The 19281-nt window shown below is 51.5% G+C and overlaps 2 protein-coding genes across 4 annotated transcripts in view; one reads left to right on the forward strand and one right to left on the reverse strand.

The window, feature by feature from the left end:
• Nucleotides 1-2298: 2298 nt before the first annotated feature.
• NPPA (natriuretic peptide A) lies at nt 2299-4468 on the forward strand. 2 transcript variants are annotated; one of them, XM_007980530.3, is made up of 4 exons: nt 2299-2405; nt 2843-2911; nt 3034-3360; nt 4163-4416. In XM_007980530.3, the coding sequence occupies exons 2-4, from the start codon at nt 2870-2872 to the stop codon at nt 4172-4174; spliced, it is 381 nt and encodes a 126-aa protein (XP_007978721.3). In that variant the 5' UTR covers nt 2299-2405; nt 2843-2869; the 3' UTR covers nt 4175-4416. The 2 variants fall into 2 exon arrangements, with proteins under 2 accessions (XP_007978721.3, XP_007978720.3); XM_007980529.3 differs by lacking the exon at nt 2299-2405 and having other exon boundaries at nt 2592-2911; nt 4163-4468.
• Nucleotides 4469-6698: 2230 nt separating this feature from the next.
• The window catches only part of CLCN6 (chloride voltage-gated channel 6), a 38999-nt gene continuing 26416 nt past the window's right edge, over nt 6699-19281 (reverse strand). Inside the window, exons 14-23 of one of the 2 annotated variants that reach the window (XM_007980533.3) lie at nt 16033-16156; nt 15641-15794; nt 15303-15462; nt 15110-15216; nt 13593-13779; nt 12623-12780; nt 12280-12436; nt 11338-11445; nt 11120-11245; nt 6699-9680 (exon numbers count right to left, since the gene is read on the reverse strand). In XM_007980533.3, coding sequence (XP_007978724.1) covers nt 9600-9680; nt 11120-11245; nt 11338-11445; nt 12280-12436; nt 12623-12780; nt 13593-13779; nt 15110-15216; nt 15303-15462; nt 15641-15794; nt 16033-16156 — 1362 coding nt within the window. In that variant the 3' untranslated portion in view covers nt 6699-9599. Of the gene's footprint in view, nt 9681-11119; nt 11246-11337; nt 11446-12279; nt 12437-12622; nt 12781-13592; nt 13780-15109; nt 15217-15302; nt 15463-15640; nt 15795-16032; nt 16157-19281 lie in introns of those variants that run through there. The other variant, XR_494504.3, reaches the window with a different exon arrangement.

A 19281-nucleotide genomic window follows, 5' to 3' on the forward strand; every position in this document is an offset into this window, starting at 1 on the left:
TCTCTTTCTAGAACCTTGGATGGGACTTCCGCTTCTCGTTGGACTACCTACAGACTTCAGCAGTGGCTCAGGACAGAGGAGCAGCATTGCCACAGAAGTCCCTGCTTATATCAAAGGTTCATCTCAAAGGGCATCTCCAGGAGACAGGCGGAGTGACGCACACAGCACCAGCATGCGTTTCCCCCAGTGAGGGTGCCCACTGGATCCTCTTCGCTAATAATAACCCTTCCAACTGAGCAATTGCGCTGTGAGCACATTCCAGGGACTCATCAGGATATGAGAGGTTTTTGCCCTGCAAGCTGCTACTTAGAATTGCAGCCATTTCAGACTGGGCACAGTGGCTCAGTCCTGTAATCCCAGCACTTTGGGAGGCCAAGGCAGGAGGACTGCTTGAGCCCAAGAGTTCAAAACAAGCCTGGGGAACATAGCAAATCCTGTCTCTATTTAAAAAAAAAAAAAAAAAGAATTGCACCCATTTCAGATTTCTTTCTTTCTTTTTTTTCTGAGATGGAGTCTCACTCTATGGCCCAGGCTGGAGTGCAGTGACGCGATCTTGGCTCACTCTGCTTCCTGGGTTCACACCATTCTCCTGCCTCAGCCTCCCAAGTAGCTGGGACTATAGGCGCCCGCCACCACGGCCGGCTATTTTTTTGTATTTTTAGTAGAGACGGGGTTTCACCATGTTGGCCATGACGGTCTCGATCATTTGACCTCGTGATCCACTCGCCTCGGCCTCCCAACCATTTCAGATTTCAAGTTGAGCTTGGCTGACTCAAATCAATTGCCAAATCTGTGCCTGTTACTTTTCTTCTCTCTCACTCCTACAGGCTGCTTCTAAACATCCCATGAAATATTAGATTCCCCACTATACACATCCCCCAAGGCTTGCCAAAGAGGGTTCCTTTTAGCTTGTCTTAGAATAATATCACCCTGGATACCTTTGTGACCTCTGGTCACTTGCTGCCCTGATTTCCAACCTTATGGCTGCACAATGCCCTGTCCACCTGGTGAGTCATGAGGTCAGCACACCTGGGGACAGATCTGGCCAGGACAGAGCTGGTCACTCAACACACATTTTCTGAGCTTCTAAGGAGTGGATTAAAACACATTCGGTGGAGAAATAGATCCGGAGAGCAGCCAAACACACACAGCCTTGGTAAGTGCACAAAAAAGCTACAGCCCCAGGGGCATGGGGAAGGTGAAGGAGCTCCCTGGGGCATCTGAACGATGGGGAATGGTGGTTTTAATTGGGGAATGCAGCTAAGGGTAAAGAGGCAGCACCCTACGTGAAATAGGCTAGGATGCGGACATCAGTGTCCGACCTGGGGTTCCAGTCCTGGTTCTGCCACTTAGGCACCTAGTGGCCTTGGGCAAGCGGCATAGCCCCTCAGGCTCAGTTCTGTGCCCTTGTAAGCAAGGACAATGCTGTCTACCACCAGCTGGGGATGATGGTCAAAATAAAATCATTTCCATAAAGTTCTCAGCACAGTCCTTCTCATTTTACACACAAGGAAAAGAAGGCTGCGAAGATGTATGCAACTGATTTGTTTGGGGCTAGAGTGCCGGTCTGTCAGTCCTTCAAATTTAGTGTTTTCCCCCAGTATACATTGCATTGAATGGTAATGGCTAACACTGAGTTCGGTGCTTAGCAAACAGGCCATTCATTAAACATAGACAGACTCATTGCCTGTTATTTCTCTTTTGGGGGCCAGAGAAATTGTGACCTTGGTGGCTCACTCACTTGCCACTTGCCACGTCCTCAGGGAAGGATGTAGATGGCATTGAGGGAAACCGACTATACCTCCTTCACCCCCACCTCCCTGCCTTCATCAGCTAAGTTGCTATGGGCACAAGCCCAGGAAGGGCAGGGGGCTGTTACAAACTTCAAACATGAAGAGTCTGAGCATGTATAAACAGCAAAGGAAGAAACGAAATTCACTGCGTCCTCTAAGCCTGTCCCCACAGCATGTTGGAGGAGGGTCGCGGGGGACATGGAAGAGGAGGAGCTTTGGAGAGAGGATGCTTGTGCTTCCCCGGCTTTTCTTGGTATTTCTATCTGGGGGTTGGAGCTTCATCACATTTGGTTCCTGGCTGACTTTATATACTAAAAAATAACTCCCTTTTGCCTGACCATGGAGAGGGACTGCCAGGGGTGAGGGCAGCCCTGTCTGAGGCCAGAGGTCTGCCCACGTGGCGGATGAGGCAGGTGTGAGGCCAGCTTGAGCATATGGACCCATTTGTCTCGGGCTGCTGGCTGCCTGCCATTTCCTCCTCTCCACCCTTATTTGGAGGCCCTGACAGCTGAGCCACAAACAAACCAGGGGAGCTGGGCACCAGCCAAGCGTCACCCTCTGTCTCCCCGCATGGGTACCAGCGTCGAGGAGAAAGAATCCTGAGGCACGGTGGTGAGATAACCAAGGACTCTTTTTTACTCTTCTCACACCTTTGAAGTGGAAGCCTCTTGAGTCAAATCAGCAAGAATGCGGCTCTTGCAGCCGAGGGTCTGGGGGGCTGTTGGGGCTGCCCAAGGCAGAGGGGCTGTGACAAGCCCTGCGGGATGATAACTTTAAAAGGGCATCTCCTGCTGGCTTCTCACTTGGCTGCTTTATCGCTGCAAGTGACAGAATGGGGAGGGTTCTGTCTCTCCTGCGTGCTTGGAGAGCTGGGGGGCTATAAAAAGAGGAGGCACTGGGCAGCTGGGAGACAGGGACGGACGTAGGCCAAGAGAGGGGAACCAGAGGGGAGAGACAGACCAGCAAGCAGTGGATTGCTCCTTGACGACGCCAGCATGAGTTCCTTCTCCACCATCAGTGTGAGCTTCCTCCTTTTTCTGGCATTCCAGCTCCCAGGTCAGACCAGAGCTAATCCCATGTACAATGCCGTGTCCAACGCAGACCTGATGGATTTCAAGGTAGGGCCAGGAAAGCGGGTGCAGTCTGGGGCCAGGGGTCTTTCTGATGCTGTGCTCACTCCTCTTGATTTTCTCCAAGTCAATGAGGTTTATCCCTTTTCCTGTATTTTCCTTTTGTAAAGAATTTGCTGGACCATTTGGAAGAAAAGATGCCTTTAGAAGATGAGATTGTGCCCCCACAAGTGCTCAGAGAGCAGAATGAAGAAGCGGGGGCTGCTCTCAGCCCCCTCCCTGAGGTGCCTCCCTGGACCGGGGACATCAGCCCAGCCCAGAGAGATGGGGGTGCCCTCGGGCAGGGCCCCTGGGACTCCTCCGATCGATCTGCCCTCTTAAAAAGCAAGCTGAGGGCACTGCTCACTGCCCCTCGGAGCCTGCGGAGATCCAGCTGCTTCGGGGGCAGGATGGACAGGATTGGAGCCCAGAGCGGACTGGGCTGTAACAGCTTCCGGGTAAGAGGAACTGGGGATGGAAATGGGACGGGATGGACACTACTGGGAGACACCCTCAGCAGGAAAGAGACCAATGCAGAAGCTCATTCTTTCTCAAGTTTCTGCCCCAACACTGTGAGTGCCCCATGGGTGTCAGGACACGCCATCTATTGTCCTTAGCTACAGTCTGCTGAGAAAATGCTTTAAAAAAAAAAAAAGGGCCGGGCACAGTGGCTCACGCTTGTAATCCCAGCACTTTGGGAGGACAAGGCAGGTGGATCATGAAGTCAAGAGATCAAGACTATCCTGGCCAACATGGTGAAACCCCATCTCTACTAAAAATACAAAAATTAGCTGGGCATGGTGGTGCTGGGCGCCTGTAGTCCTAGCTACTCGGGAGGCTGAGGCAGGAGAATCACTTGAACCCAGGAGGCGGAGGTTGCAGTGAGCCGAGATTGCCCCACTGCACTCCAGCCTAGGTGATAGAGTGAGACTCCGTCTCAAAAAAAAAAAAAAGCAGCAACTGCCACTAGCAGTGGGAAATTCAAATAGTCATAGGGCCAAGTTATCTTTGCATGGCTAATTAGCAGCTCATGTTCCTCCCCAGAATTGCAAGATCCTGAAGGGCTCAAGTGAAATTTACTCTGATGAGTAACTTGCTTATCAATTCATGAAGTTCAGAGGGTCATCAGGCTGGGGTGGGGGCCGGTGGGAAGCAGGTGGTCAGTAATCAAGTTCAGAGGATGGGCACAGTCATACATGAAGCTGACTTTTCCAAGACAGCCAGGTCACCAAGCCAGATATGTCTGTGTTCTCTTTGTAGTACCGAAGATAACAGCCAGGGAGCACAAGGAGGGCTGGGCCTTGGGACAGACAGCAAGAGGTTCCTGCCCGCTGGGGTCTCTCTTGCATTCGTGTCATCTCGTTGTCATGGAGTTGTGATCATCCCATCCAAGCTGCAGCTTCCTGTCAACACTTCTCACATCTTACACTAACTGTAGATAAAGTGGTGTGATGGTGGCTTCCTCGCCTCTCCCACCCCATGCATTAAATTTTAAGGTAGAACCTCACCTGTTACTGAAAGTGGTTTGAAAGTGAATAAACTTCAGCACCATGGACAGAAGACAAATGCCTGCGTTGGTGTGATTTCTTGGGGAAGAGAATTCAGGCCGATATTCCTTGTCATTTTACTCTTTGTCAGAGAAAAGAATGCTGAGGTTTTCTTATTCATTTCACCCTCCTTTTTTGGTGGGTGGTTGGGGAGGCCTCAAATTCCACTCTTAGTGCTTTTTGGTTCCGGGGGTTTTTGTTGTTTTTAGGGGGAACATTCAGAAAATGAGAGTATTAGTTAGATTTCCTCTGATACATTTCAAGAGAGTTAGGTGCTACAGCTAAGTTAATGGTACTTTTAGTTTTGAAAAGGGTAGGCAGAGTGTTGAGCTTAAAAGCTGAGCAGGCCGGGTGTAGTGGCTCACTCCTGTAATCCCAGCATTTTGGGAGGCTAAAGTGGGCAAATCACTTGAGCCCAGGAGTTCAAGGCCAGCCTGAGCAATAAAGACCTCATCTCTACAAAAAAAATTTAAAAATTAGCCAGGCATGGTGATGTGCACCAGCAGTTCCAGCTATTCAGGAGGCCAAGGTGGGAGGATGGCTTAAGCCTGGGAGGTGGAGGCTGCAGCGAGCTGGTATCGTGCCACTGCACTCCAGCCTGGGTGACAGAATGAGATTTGTCTCAAAAAAATAATGAAAACCGAGCAAAGTGAAGAAAGGTTTGCCATGCAGACAAACTGCGAGTTCATGTACCTTTTGTATACTAACAAGTATTTGGAAAACAGCCATAGTCTTTGCCTAATTTGGGTCCAAAGGGCCTGGACTTGTATTTTATTAAGATAAGAGCTGCTGGAGAAGATGCAGGCTTTTTGTATCTGCTCCTGAAAAGGGTATTTGCTCTGAGCACACAACACCAGGCAATAAATTCACCTTAAACAGAGTAAGCTGTTTTCCCACCTGTTACCCCCATGGACCCCAACCTCCTCATCAGATTCTACGACACTCTAACACCCCACACCCACACATGCCCCTGTGCCTTTATTTCTGCTGTTCCTTCCCCTGGGGTGTCCTTCCTCCGGTCCTCCCGAGGACATTGTACCAATTCCTTAAGGCTCATGGGAACACTTCTTTCCTGATACCTCGTGCCTAGTAACAGTGAGTCTCTTGGTAGGCAGTGTTGCACACATAACCATTATAATAGCACACAACACGAATTGCCCATGTGCAATTGCTTGTGTCTACGTCCCTAGACTGCAAGTTCTTTGAGGGCAAATGGCCCTTCGGCACTCTCAGAGTTGATGCCCCATAAATGTTGGTCAAATTGCCTTGGTCTTGTACAGAAATTGGGAAAACAGGAAACAAAGTAGCAAGTTGCTCCTTGCAGAGGCAAGAGGGAGACCCCCAGTGAACTGATGGCAAGGGGTGGAGGTTGGTGGACAGCCTCATCTAACCACCTCCAATCAAAATGTTCCCTACCTGGACTTTAAATACCAGGACAAGGATGAAAGTAAGAGAGACAGGAGACAGCACTGGCCCAAACCTGGCTCCTGAGGTCTGGGATGGTGACATGGGTTGCTAGGAGGGGAAGCAGCCCATTCCCAAGGTGTCACCGTAACACAGGAAGTTCTCATTGAATGGAACGGACTGAAAAATGACAAAAACACAAGTCATAAAACGCCCCTGGGACTTACAGAACACGTGGGGATGGGTGCAGGAGCTGAACTGGCTGCGACCACTGATGGAATGGCCACTTCTGTCACTGATGGAATGATGCCTTGAAGCAGATCAGACAGAGACAGAGGCCATGCTTCTTGCAAAACCAAAAGCAAGGGAACAAAAAGCAATGGCAGATGGCGGTGACAGAAGCTGGCCACGGGGCTTCACCTCTCCAGACCCAGCAGCAGTTTCACTTCTTCGGGTTGGACATCAGGGCAATCTGTTTGGGGGGCAAATTCCTAAACACCATGAAGAAACAGAATGGATTTCCCCATCTGCTGCTCCGGGACGCGGCTGCTAGCAGGAGGAGATGATTTCCAGAGAGGATCAGGAAGAGTGTTCATCCGAAGGGAGAAACAGACATCGGTGACTTCTGCCAAGAGCCACAGGATGAAATCCGTTCTTATTAAGGTCGCTGCCTAGTACAGAGAAGTGGACCCCCATGAATGAAGAGCCCCACTGCCCAGCTGCACAGGGAGAGCTCTGAGACTCGGAAACTATGTCCTAGTGTAATTTTCACACATCAGAAAGAAGGGGAGTAAAATACAAACCAACTATCCCTTGAAAGAAAGAGCAGCATGGAGACAAGAGGCTAAAGGAGACAGAAGACATTTTATTCTGACATGTTAGGGTTACAATGAGAACTTCCAAGTTCCAAAGGTTCAAATAAAAATAGCATTTTACAAATTAAAAAAAATACAATTTATATACACAGTGGAATTAGCTAACATCATACAAACAGTGCAAACAGAAAAAAGGAAGCTGACTGCGGCAAAGGCCAAGGTCTGCAGAGCCGTGGGGCAATACGGCACATCAACACTGCAGGGCTGGCGAGGCCACCGTGGGCCTCTCGAAAGGCTTTCCTGTCACCCAGGGTCACGTCAGTGCATAATTCTGCATCACCAATGCCATACAGTGGACTGGGTCCAGAAAGTGTCCCTTCCAGCTGGGAACTGTTAAGTTAATCAAGGTCAGCAGCAAATCATCCCTCAGCACAAGGTCCCACAGCCAGGGCCGGGGACCCACTGGCCCCACTCCCTGATCACCTCGCCTAGAAGCCATGGAACACCGAGCTGGAGACAAACACAAACACCACCTCTGGCCACCCGCAGGCTCCCCATCCGCGGATCTGCCTTACTGAGGCGCCTGATCGCTGGGTGGTGGGGCGGCTCATGGGTGAGGTGCTGAAAAGGCTGGTTTCTAATGGACAGAAATGGAAGGAGCGAGGCTCACAGTTGATTTGTCACGAGTGGAGAAGTTGTTGTCTTTGGGCTTATCTGGAAAGGGCAGATGCAGAGAGAACAGGAAACCACGTGCCTCTGCATGGGGCTGGGTTTGGGGCCTCCTTGGCAGCCGTCCAGTCAGTTTACGGGAGGGAGGTATTCGCATTCTACTGTCTATCTCTGGGCTAAACTGATGGGAACAAAATATCTGGTGACTTAAACACAACAGGATGTGCACGAGGGATGAATTCCAGCAACATTCACCAGGGCAGCTTCGAGGCAGGCAGCTGCTGATCCAGCCCTCGAGAGGCCGGGGTCCTCCTGCAGGGCGTTAGCTCTGCCAGCTCTGGGAAGGGGCAGGGAGAGGGGATGAAGTGTCTGTGACAGGTGATCACACCATTCTCCTGACTTGGACAATTGGCTTCCTTCTTAATAAAAGGAGGAAATAATGTGATCAAGCTCTGAACACTGCCATAAAACACAGCAGCAGCTGGCCAAACAGTCACATTTAAGTAAGAATTGCCTTTTGGGTCCTTGTGATGTCCTGCACTATTTCCTGGGAGTATCATCCCCGTTTCACAAGCCAGGTGCATTCTGGGAAGCAGAAACATTTAGAAGTCAAAGCAATTTTGGTCGGAGTGGTAAGAAAATGGGGAAAATGGAGGGGCCACTGTCAGCTGGAGAAAGACCTCGAAGCAGCCCTGTCTCTGGAGTGGAATTATTCCCTAGAGTGTGCTGAGTGCAAGATCTGGACCGGCAGAGCCAGGACTGATGCCCACCCCAGGGTGAAAGGCAGCCTTGGCCAAGGAGGTCGCCCAGGGCTGGGCCTGAGAGAGCTGTGCTGCCAGGGCCGGGTGCCGAGGCCCGTGGGCAACCTCCATGGTTTTGAAAAAAGCTAAACGTAAATGAAGGCCATCTTGAGCCAAAGCACGCCTGCCCCAGGGATGCCTGCTGGAACGGAGATGCCATGGAGAAGGTGGGGGAAGATAAGTGCAAATACCCAATGCCCAGATGCTCACTTTGGGGGCCTAGTCAGAGGGGGCCAGCCAGCCTGGAGAAGAATGATGTCACTGAACAATGGGGTAGTTCCCACGCTTCACGCGAAACCTTCAGGCGTGTGCTGGCAGGAAGCATCCTCGCCACGCACCCTCCCTGCGGCGCGGAGGCCCTCCTGAAGGGCCTCTGTATGTAAGCGTGGGACGGCTAGTGCAGGGGAGAAAGAGGTGTTTGTGAAGGGCGGACACCCTCTTCCTCGAGTAGGCCATCTGCTTTATCATAGCACACACCTTTCAGTGGCCACTGGCTCAGAAGTGCTTCCTTTCTACCTTGGAAAAAAATGGCACCATTCCCCAGAGTTCAGTGAAGCTGCTTTACCTAGGAGTGCCCTGCTTTCAGCTAACTTTGGTGGGTGATGCCAAGATCCTCTGAGCTCTGCCTGCTTCAGCAGGAAGACGGAGATCAAAACTTAAGGAAATGAAAAGGGTCTGGGTAGCAACGTGTTACTGGGAGACTGGGAATAACCTGCAGATGGAGAGAAAGCTGAAATGTTAAGAACTAGGGTAGATGTAAATCTGATCCTATTATCAGATTGACCATCGGGGGTTATTAGTGTGATTTTAATGCTTTGTATTTCTGGTGGGTGGTGGTTCTAAGGAAAGTCAAACCACAGGGGCAAGACCAGAGCCTCTGCCCACACCCAGGAGTAAGTACAGTGTTTCCCTTAAAACAAACCAGCGAGGATGCCGTGTTCGGAGTCCCAAACAAGGGAAGGTCTCTCTAAAATACGGAGAATTTTCTCAGTGCCCAATTCCTAAATCTAGTCATGAACTGAATGTTGTCACTGGCGTCTCCCCAGCTTTTGCCTTGGCCAAGTCCCTCTCACACATTTAAGGCAACAGCCAGGTTCTCTAGGAAAGTAGCGAAGACGGCCAGGAACACGGCTCGGAGTGCAGCCCGGGGCCCGCCTAATTCCACCTCTGCTTCTGGCTCTGGTGGGGCCAGGGGTGGGCCTGTGCCAACACTGGAGGGTGGGAACACGGGGAGCAGGAAGTGGGAAGATCCTTGCTGGGGAAGTCAGAATCTAAGTCCAAGCTCTGACGGTTCAAAACCACCCCCAGGACCTCTGACCAGCAAGGTATCCGATGACTCCAGGCTTTCTGAGTGGGTGACTGGGAATCTTCCATGCCCCGGAACAGCCCCAGCCAGTTGTGCCAGCCGGAGCGAGCATAAGCTGCCTCCCCAGGCAGCCCCGGGAGAGGGCGGGCTGGGCCGTCAGATGGTCTGGTAGTGCTGCCTCAGCCGGGCCTGCAGAAATTCAGAGGTCAGGTTGTGCCGTGTGACGATCCCGACGATCTAGGGCAAGGAGAAGGAGGCCCGAGTCACCTTCAGGGTAAAACCCACTGGTAAGAAGAGGAGTGAAAGGAGCCGGCCCTGTTAGTTTGTCACAGAATGCGGAGGCCTGGATAGTGCAGAGCCAGACACAGCTTGACTTGGATAAACAGATAATGAAGGCTCACACACTGGAGGCTGAGGGAACAAGGTTAGCTCCAAAAAGGGCTTGGGCCAGCTGGCATCTGAACTAATATGTCCTTCCACAGGGCACATTCTCAGCGCTCAGCTCCCATCATGACCAGCCTGCTTCACAGATGTGCAAGTGGTGGGGCCCCTCAAGTCTCCTGAGATTATGACCCCTGCCACGCCTCATACTCACCACCTTGCAAAGTGACCTATGGGAGTCATTTGTTACAGGTCATTACAGGGGTTCCCATGTGTCACTGTTGTTGGGAACTCCAAAATCACATCATAAACTACGTTAGGACTCTGTCAGCGTAGTTGGCAATTACATTTCAAGGGACATAAGTTAACCTACTGTAACAAAACCTGTGTAAGTACGCACTATGCATGCCAGGGTCGTGCCACATAGAAGACTGAGGTTGGGCGCAGTGGCTCACACCTGTAATCCCAGCACATTGGGAGGCCGAGGCAGGTGAGTCACTTGAGCTCAGGAGCTCAAGACCAGCCTGGGCAACATGGTGAAATCCTGTCTCTACCATAAATACAAAAATTAGCTGAGGCATGGTGGTACATGCCTGTGGTCCCAGCTACTCAGGAGGCTGAGGTGGGAGGACTACTTGAGCCTAGAAGGATGAAGCTGCAGTGAGCCGAGATCTTGCCACTGCACTCCAGCCTGGGTGACAGAGTGAGACCCTGTCTCAAAACAACAGCAACAACAACAAAAGACTGAGAGGGTGGCCTTGAAAAGTTACCACAGCTACCGCTACAGGGTAGGGACGAGGGTTTGGTTTTTTATTGCTTTTTGCTCATATGTGTTTTTGTATTTTCCTACAATGACATAATATTTGTGTAACAAGAAAATAATGAAGTTCTAAAAAGAAAAAAAGGAAAGTCTGCAGCAATCATTACTAGGTGTTTTATATCTTTGTAAAACTCAAAGTACTGTGCTTGAAATTCTCTCATCTAATGTGCGAATCCCCACACAGGTGGAGAACCAAGGAACACAAGTGGTCCCGATTCCGGAGGAAGACACAGCCTGGGGAAGGCGGGGCTCTGGCCGGAAAGGACGGCCAGTGGGATGCTGGTGCCATCTGCTGGCAGGCAGGGGAAAGGGTCCTGAGTGTGTAGAAGCCGAGCACGGTTCAAAGCCAGTGTTGGGCCCCCCTCTCCCCTCCTGGTGGGATGCCTACATTTCTGGTGAGAAGCCTGGGTGCACAAACAGCACCTGGCGGGGGATCCTTTCTCAAAGGTGGGGGCAGGGCCAGGGCCTCACTCACCTCTCCCACGGCATTCACCACGGGCAGGTGGCGCAGGCCCATCGTTCTGAACAGGTTGAAGACTTGGGAGACGTGGGTGTTGGGTGAGACGGTGAAAGGCGAAGGGTTCATGTATGGGGTGACATCCTGCAAAGAGACCGTGTGTCACCGGTTGCCTGAGACGCCAACGACGCGAAGAGGAAGCTCCACATGGGACAGGCCAGGGCGGCCCTTCTCACCACGATCATGCGCGGGTTGAGCAGCGTCAGATCCAGGTCGTGGATGTCAGGGTACCGCGGGTAGTCCTCGGCCATCTCGGCGTAGGAGAGGCGCGGCTGGCTGGCGCTCTGCAATTCCAACCCAGACACTGTCCGTGCTCGGGCAGCAGTGGCCAGTGGGGTCACCCGAGAGCCCCTTCCCTTGATGCCTGAATATGCCCAGCTCTGGGCTGCTGAGGCAGGTGGCACAGCAGCAGCAGGCACTCCAGAGTGAGAGCTCTCCAGTCAAACCCAGTCCTTGGCCAAGTCCTAGCTGTGGCACCCTGGGCCGTCCCCTGATCTCTCTGCACTCCCTTTCTTCCTGATTCATGAGACGCAAATGGTTTATTTGGACGTTTAAGTGAGAAAGCACTAAGTGGCTGGGGGGTAAATCTGTCCCCCCACCGAAAGATATGGCCAAGTCCTAAGCCCTAGTACCTATGAATGCGACCTTTCTAGAAACAGGGTCTCTGCAGATGTGACCAAGTTCAGATAAGCCCATGCTGGATTCGGGTGGGCCCCAAATCCAGTGACAAGTGTCCTTAGGGAAAGGAGAGAGGATACACAGGAGAACGCCTTGTGATGACAGCGGCGAGGATGGGGGCTGCATTCAGTCAGGAGCAACAAGGACTGCAGGCAACTCCCATGAGCTAGGAAGGGGCAAGGACAGCACCTCTCCCAGAGCCAGGGAGCGCTGCCCTGGTGACACCTGGATTTTGTACTTCTGGCCTTGAACTAGGAAGGAATAAACCGCTGTTGTTTCTCACCACCCAGCTGTGGCAACTCCTCCCCTAAGTCCACTCTGTACTTCTTGCCTTGCATTCAGCTTTCCCTACGGCACTGTTTATGGCCTGCCGGGCAGCGCCCAACCCCTCAAGCTTCATCAGGCCTGGCCTGGCTGATTTCTGCCTTGGAGAGACTTACCGACTGGCTTTCAGAGTAACAAACTCCTCGGACAAGCAGGGTGACAAGCTGTGACCGAAGGATCAGGCCGTGGAAGGTCAGAGGGCGGAAGCGCTCCTCCATGGTCCAGTCTTCACTCGGGGACTGGTCAGGGTATAGGTTGGGGTAGGGAGTGTATCTGTTACACAAAAACCAGATGCTGCCTGGGATACCCTCAGCGGGAGCGCTTCTGAGCCATGTCCCCAGCCTGCTCCCCATCCAACTTTCCCAGGAAACTCAGGAGCCACCTCACAACATCTGAGCCAAGCGTTGACCCTGCCGCTGTGTAGCCCTGCTGGCAGCGGGGGCCGCGCCCGGCTCTCACCTCCTCTCCAGCATCTGCTGCAGGAGGTCCTCCTTCTCGGCCGGCTCCTCAGAGGCGATGTGCTCATCACACATGTTCCGCAGCTCGCTGGAGGGGTAGGACTTCATGGACTGGCTCCGTTTGCGCTGCTCGCCGGCCCGGGTGAGGATGCTGGATTTCTGTGGGTGGGGAGAACACAGGCTACTGCGTGTGGGCAAACGAACACAGTAGCACTGATGGAGCTTGAGGATTTGGGTGACAGGGAGGGTCAGAGGCACATCCGGATGCAGGAACTTAAAGGGGCTGAGGTTCAAAGAAGTGGCTTGGGCTGGTGGCTCAAAGGAGCCTGAACCCTAGGACCTGGCTGCAGCCTTTGTGGTTTCATCTGGGAAGAGCAGCCTGATTCTCCAGAGGGGAACAACATCCTGTCTTGATAGAACTGCCAATCAGCGTGCCTACCCCCAAAGCCAAGGAGTGGCACACGACCCAAGTGAGGCAAGGGGATGCCCCCCTCTCCCTGGATTCTGAATCGGAATCAAGAGGAACCCAGGGCCAGTGCCCCTTCCTCCTGGTACCCGAGGGGTGTCTGCTAGACCCTTCACCTGGTCCCCACAGCACATGGGTTCTGGTCCTTCAGCTTTCTCGGCTGTCCTGAGCTTTCCTGTGGATTTCCTTCTCTTTCTTAAGTAGGTCCAAGTCCATTTCTGTTGCTGGCATCTCTAGAACTTATCCTGATACTCTCACACGTAAATAATAACCCATGACAGCTGCTGACTTGAAAAACAGATCTATCCATATGCTCACTGCGGCAGGAACGCACACACGTCTTCATGGCCTGATAAAGCTGCCCCTGCTGTCAAATCTACTCTCCCTGTCGCATGTGATGAGAACAGCGCCAACTTCCCGAGAACTGGCTGGGCAAAGCACTAAGCCGCGTGAGACAGGACCGTTTGTCTCTCACCCGCCTTTCCTCTCACGCCGTTTTCTTTACCTTGAACTTGATATTGTTGCTGATGAGCTGGTTGCCCTTCATGAACTCCTTCTCGTTGCCGCGGTTCTCTGTGACCACCGGGAAGGCGTGGTGGACCGTGGTGCGCAGGATGCTCACCAGAGACTGGATGCGGGTGTGCGGGTAGACGTAGGTCAGGTTGGGCTCCATGATGTCGCTGGCTCTCAGCCTGGGGGAGGAGGGCAAGTCATCCAGCCTCGTGACAGCGCCCGCAGGCCCCTGGGAGTAAGCTGTGCTGGCTCTCCAGCCCTGCTCAGACCACACGGGGAGCTCCCTTCTGAACTGCTCCAGCCCTCCCTCAAACCCAGTGCATTCCTTTGTACTTCTATCCCCCACACATGCTGTTCCCCGTGCCTGGAATGTCCTTCCCTGCTGTGCCAGGCTGATGGGCCCTGGCTCATCCCTCAGCTCAACAGCAACATCCCCTCACCAGGAAGTCCTGCTGCTGGTGCCCTGCAGCACACTCCACATACTGCCCCTGAACTGCTAATTGTGCTACAGCATTTACCACAACATCCGAGCCGGGCACAGTGGCTCATGCCTGTAATCCCAGCACTCTGGGAGGCCGAGGCCAGCGGATTGCTTGAGCCCAGAAGTTCGAGACCAGCCTGGGCAACACAGCAAAACCCCATTTCTATAAAAAACGTTACAAAGTAGCCAGGTGTGGTGGCACGCGCCTGTGATCCCAGCTACTCAGGAGGCTGAGGTGGGAGGATCGCTTGAGTCTGGGAGGCATAGATTGCAGTGAGCTATAATCATGCCACCATACTCCAGCCTAGGTGACAGAGTGAGATCCTGTCTCAAAAAAAAAATAAAAATAAAAATAATAATAATAATAAAAACAGACTTGGGTCCCCCTTTAGATCAGGGCACAGCAAACTGTTGCCCAGCGATCAAGTCCATCGCGCTCGTTGCTTTCCTGCTGCAATGGCAGAGTCGAGTAGTCGTGACAGACCATACGGCCCGGAAAGCTGGAAATAACCTTCCGCCTGGCCGTCCGCAGAAACAGCTTGCTGGCCCCCGAGTTATCCCGTAAGGGCCTTGCCTGCTGTCTAGACACAGGAAGCCCAGGTACCTGTGGATTAGCAGGTGGGTTATGAGGTGATTATGCCCAGAACAATCACAGCTAGCAGCAGGGCACTCTGGTGGGCACATGTGAAACAGGCTATTCTCACTCCTGGGGCTTGGCATACCCTTAAACATTCAATCACATCGCGAACTTGATCCAGAGACTTCACCTCATATCCAACCAGAATGCCATGGAAGCCAAACCACCACGAAGAGGCCCTGCCCAGTGCAGTCCCCGTGTCCCCTGCCCTGTCCTCGCAGCGCCCAGCCCATGGGCTGCTCCACATTCTCACACTTGCTTAGGAATGGGTGTGCTGCTTCTTTCAGCCCAAGAAAAGTGAGTTACTGTTTCCTACCCTAGTATCAACATTCCTTAGGCCTTCGAGCTAATACATTCTGAAACTAGGACATGAGCAAAATCATGGCCTTACTTGTCCATTTCCACCTCTGTCTCCCATTCCAAAAGCGGCACGCCTCGCAGGCCCACGTGGATATCATAAATGCCCTTATTGAAAAAGTCCCCTGTCCATTTGGCCACCTGAAACACAAAGCAAAGGCCTAAAAATAGGTCCTGTCGGGTGAACGTGGCCCTGAGCCTGACAGGCCTGGAGGGCGTGTGCTCACCATCAGTGTGACCATGATGGGAAGCCCGTAGGTGATCTCATTCGTGGACTCAATCAGGATGACCGTGAGGCTGATGGTCATGCGGACCACCCCGCCCAAGAAAGCCGCTGCACCAATCAGGGCAAAGGTCCCCGAATAGATGTGGCCCAATCCAATGTAGCTAGTGAAGGAGAACACCGAGAACATGGCTTTGAACCACACTGACAGGCTGTGGGGGGACCTACAGCTCACACTCTTGTGCCTATGCACATACGTGCATGCACGGGTACAGACACATGAATGCACGCACACACATGTGCACACACGCATACACACACGTGCACACACACACAGAGTACCTTTTTAGGACATTGGCAACTAAACGTCCAAAAGCAGCTCCACACAGTAGAGAAGGCACAAAAAGGCCACTTGGAACAGAAACGCCGTAAGTCCAACATGCAAGCAAGAAATAGAGAATGAAGAACAAGGCCAGAGTGACGGGGCTGAAAGTGCCTGCAAGGGAAGAGCCAACCTGAGTCCCACCACCGGATGCCTGCCAGGGCCCAGCAGACCTACCGGGCCCAACCACACCCCATGCCAGTTCCCCTTCCAACACTGGAGGCAGAAACCAATCTTTTGTCTGGGTGGGCATTACAAAGAAGTCCTGGTCTTGCTCGGAACGAAGGGCAAGCCTGGCTGTGTCTCAGATGACACCAATCGCCCAGGAATGGGCTGCAGTGCAGACACCCACCGTCCTGGTGGAAGAGCTGGAGGATGGCAGACTCCTGAGGGTTGAAGAAGAGTGTGGCCATGTCATTGTAGGTATCATTGGGACAAAAAAATGTCTTGATACTTGAATTCACATCTTCTGTGACCTAAGAAGAAGGAATCAGAAAATCAGTACAAGGACACCTGACTTTGAGTCTTCCAGTGGGATGTCTCCATCCGGGTCCAAAACAGGTGGCTGCACAGCCAATCAAACAGGCCAAAAACTGACCTCTACCAATGGCAGCCACACGGGCAAGTGTATTCTTTACATTCTGAATGCACAGATGAAAGAATCGGGATGAGGGCCTGTGTTCATCCACACTCATGATGAAAATGTCACTATGGCCGTGATTCACCGTGAATTTGACTCTGCTTCCTCTCCCGGTGCTAACTTTCTAGGTGATGCTGCTAGAAGCCTGGCCTGAGAACCCTACGACTGGGGAAGATGAGGCAAGTGACAGCAAGTGACTGGGAGTTGACAGGTATCTGGGGAGGAAAATCCAGGGCACTGCTTGACTGAAAGCCCCAACTCTGGTTCCAAATAGAAAAAGTCTTTGATGTTGGGGCAATTTGCTACAAAAAAAAGCGCCCGAATTTGCTGCAAAAGAAAACCAACCTCCACAATGCCTGGAGAGCAGACCCAGTCCTCCAGGCTGCCTCTCCTCCTAGACCCCAACTGGGGAGCAGAACCCAAGCAGAAAAAGAGATGATTTCTACTTCTACACATTTTAGACCTCATTTGCTTGCCATCATTCTGTGTGGGAAGATGGGATCCCTGCCGGAGGGCAAGGGTGTTTCAAGTATGCTGTTTTATTTTCTAGTTGACAGTGTACAACAATACAAGGTTGTACTTCACACCTATCACTGTGCATGTAAACAGGGAGTGTTATTACAAAGGTTAATCAAGGCTATGGGTTTCTTCTGGATGACATTTATTGATGACGCTGTGGAGATGCCCTTATGTGGACGTGATAACGATACCGGGGGTGGTTTGTATGACCCCGCCAGGTGAAATAGGCCGGGCAATACAGAGGGATGCAGGCTGCTGCGGAAACAGTACGGCACTGCTGACTGGCAGCACTTGGCACAGGTGAGCCGTGTGCAGAGCCTCAGCGTTGTGGAGTGCATGGGGGATGAGCTCAGCTGACGGCTTCATAATAGACACATGCAGTGCTTCCCAAACTGTCTGGAGGAAGTTCAGTCCTGAAGGCTTTCCGGAAAGAGTCCTGTGGTCAACTGCATTGAGAAACATCCTAGCAATTCTTGGAAATCAGTGTGTCTGCTAAAAGCTGAGCACAGGCTCCAAAATCAGATGGCTTTGTCTGTAACTCTGCCACTCTCTAGTGACCTTGAGAAGAATATTTCATTTTGTGACAATTTCCTCACCTATAAAATGGTAACAACACCTACCCTCTCACCATATATGACTAGCTGAAGGTTTCTGGTCAAGACCACACTGTGCCTCAGCTTCCTTAGCTGTAAAATGGGGGCGCAACTACTGGCCAGCACAGTGCTAGTAAGGATTAAATGAAATCATATAAAGTGCTCAGTGGAACATCTGGTACACAATAAAGACACCAAACATTTATAACACTTATGGGAATAAGGCCCCAGAAGTTCTGTAATAAAGGAACGTATTTAGGTTGGATGCTGTGGCTTGCGCCTGTAATCCTAGCACTTTGGGAGGCCAAAGCAGGAGATCGTTTTAGGCCAGAAGTTCAAGACCACCCTCGGCAACACAGTGAGATCTTGTCTCTATAAAAATAAGCTGGATGTGATGGCATGCACCTGTAGTCCCAGCTACTCGGGAGGCTGAGATGGGAGGATCGCTTGAGCCCAGGAGTTTGAGGTTACAGTAAGCTATGATCACACCACTGTACTCCAGCCTGGGTGACAGAGTGAGATCCTGTCTCTAAAAAGATGAAGCAGCATATTTAATTCTTAGCACATTTGACCATAGAATCGTGTTTTGTACGCTTTAAATCACATGCATCAAGGTATCCGTCTGGTAACAAGCTGGGCTTGGGAATAACTAGTAACAGGGGTCAGCAAACTTTTCCGTAAAGAGCCAGACAGTAAATATTTTAGAGGTTGCCAGTGACATACAGTCTCTGCGGCATATTCTTTTTTTTCCCTTGACCCTTTAAGAATATATATATACACACCAGCCTAGGCGTGGTGACTCACACCTGTAATCCTAGCACTTTGGGAGGCCGAGGCAGGCGGATCACTTGAGGTCAGGAGTTCAAGACCAGCCTGGCCAACATAGTGAAACCCTGTCTCTACTAAAAATACAAAATTAGCTGGGCATGGTGGTGGACGCCTATAATCCTAGCTACTCGGGAGGCTGAGGCAGGAGAATTGCTTGAATCTGGAAGGTGGAAGTTGCAGTGGGCCAAGATTGCACCACTGCACTCCAGCCTGGGTAACAGAGTAAGACTCCATCTCAAAAAAAACAAAACAAACAAAAATATAATATATATATACACACACTATATATATATGTGTGTGCGTGTATATATATATAATATATACATATAACTAGGGACACTGAAGAGGCTGTCCTCCAAGACAAGGGCCCCAATGGGGATCTGAGAGTTTCGAGGGTTTACTGAGAAGCAACAAGAAGAGAGTACAGTTGTCCCTCAGTATTCACCAGAGATAGAGTCCAGGATCCCGATGGATACCAAAATCCAGGGACGCTCAAGTCCCAGATATAAAATGGTATATATTTGCATATAACCTATGTAGGTCCTCTTATATACTTTTAAATCATCTCTAGATTTATCATACCCTAATACAATGTAAATGCTATGTAAATAATTGTTATACTGTACTGTTTCTTCTTTGCATTATTTTTTACTGTTGTCTTGTTTTTTTTTTATGTTTTGCATCCTGAATATATGTGCTCCACAGTTGGTTTGCCCTATGTAATTCCACGGATGCAGGATGCACAAATGTGGAGGGCCGACTTCTCTTAAGAGAATGCTCACCCGTCTGCAGCCGAGGGCTGGAATCACACATCTGGCTGACTCACTGAACGACAGGTGTGGCTCTCAGAGCCACTGGGTTGGACCAAAAAAACAGCGTGGGGTAGGCTCCATGGACTACCTCATGGGACCCACTTCTCGGGGAAAGCCTCTGGAAAATATCGCGCCCCCAAAGAAGGGAAAAGGAGAAGTGCAGGAGGGCAGCACACCCGCGAAGGACCCAACGCCGGGAAGAGGCAGAG

Source organism: Chlorocebus sabaeus, chromosome 20, assembly GCF_047675955.1.
Source record: "Chlorocebus sabaeus isolate Y175 chromosome 20, mChlSab1.0.hap1, whole genome shotgun sequence".
Lineage (NCBI taxonomy): Eukaryota > Metazoa > Chordata > Mammalia > Primates > Cercopithecidae > Chlorocebus > Chlorocebus sabaeus.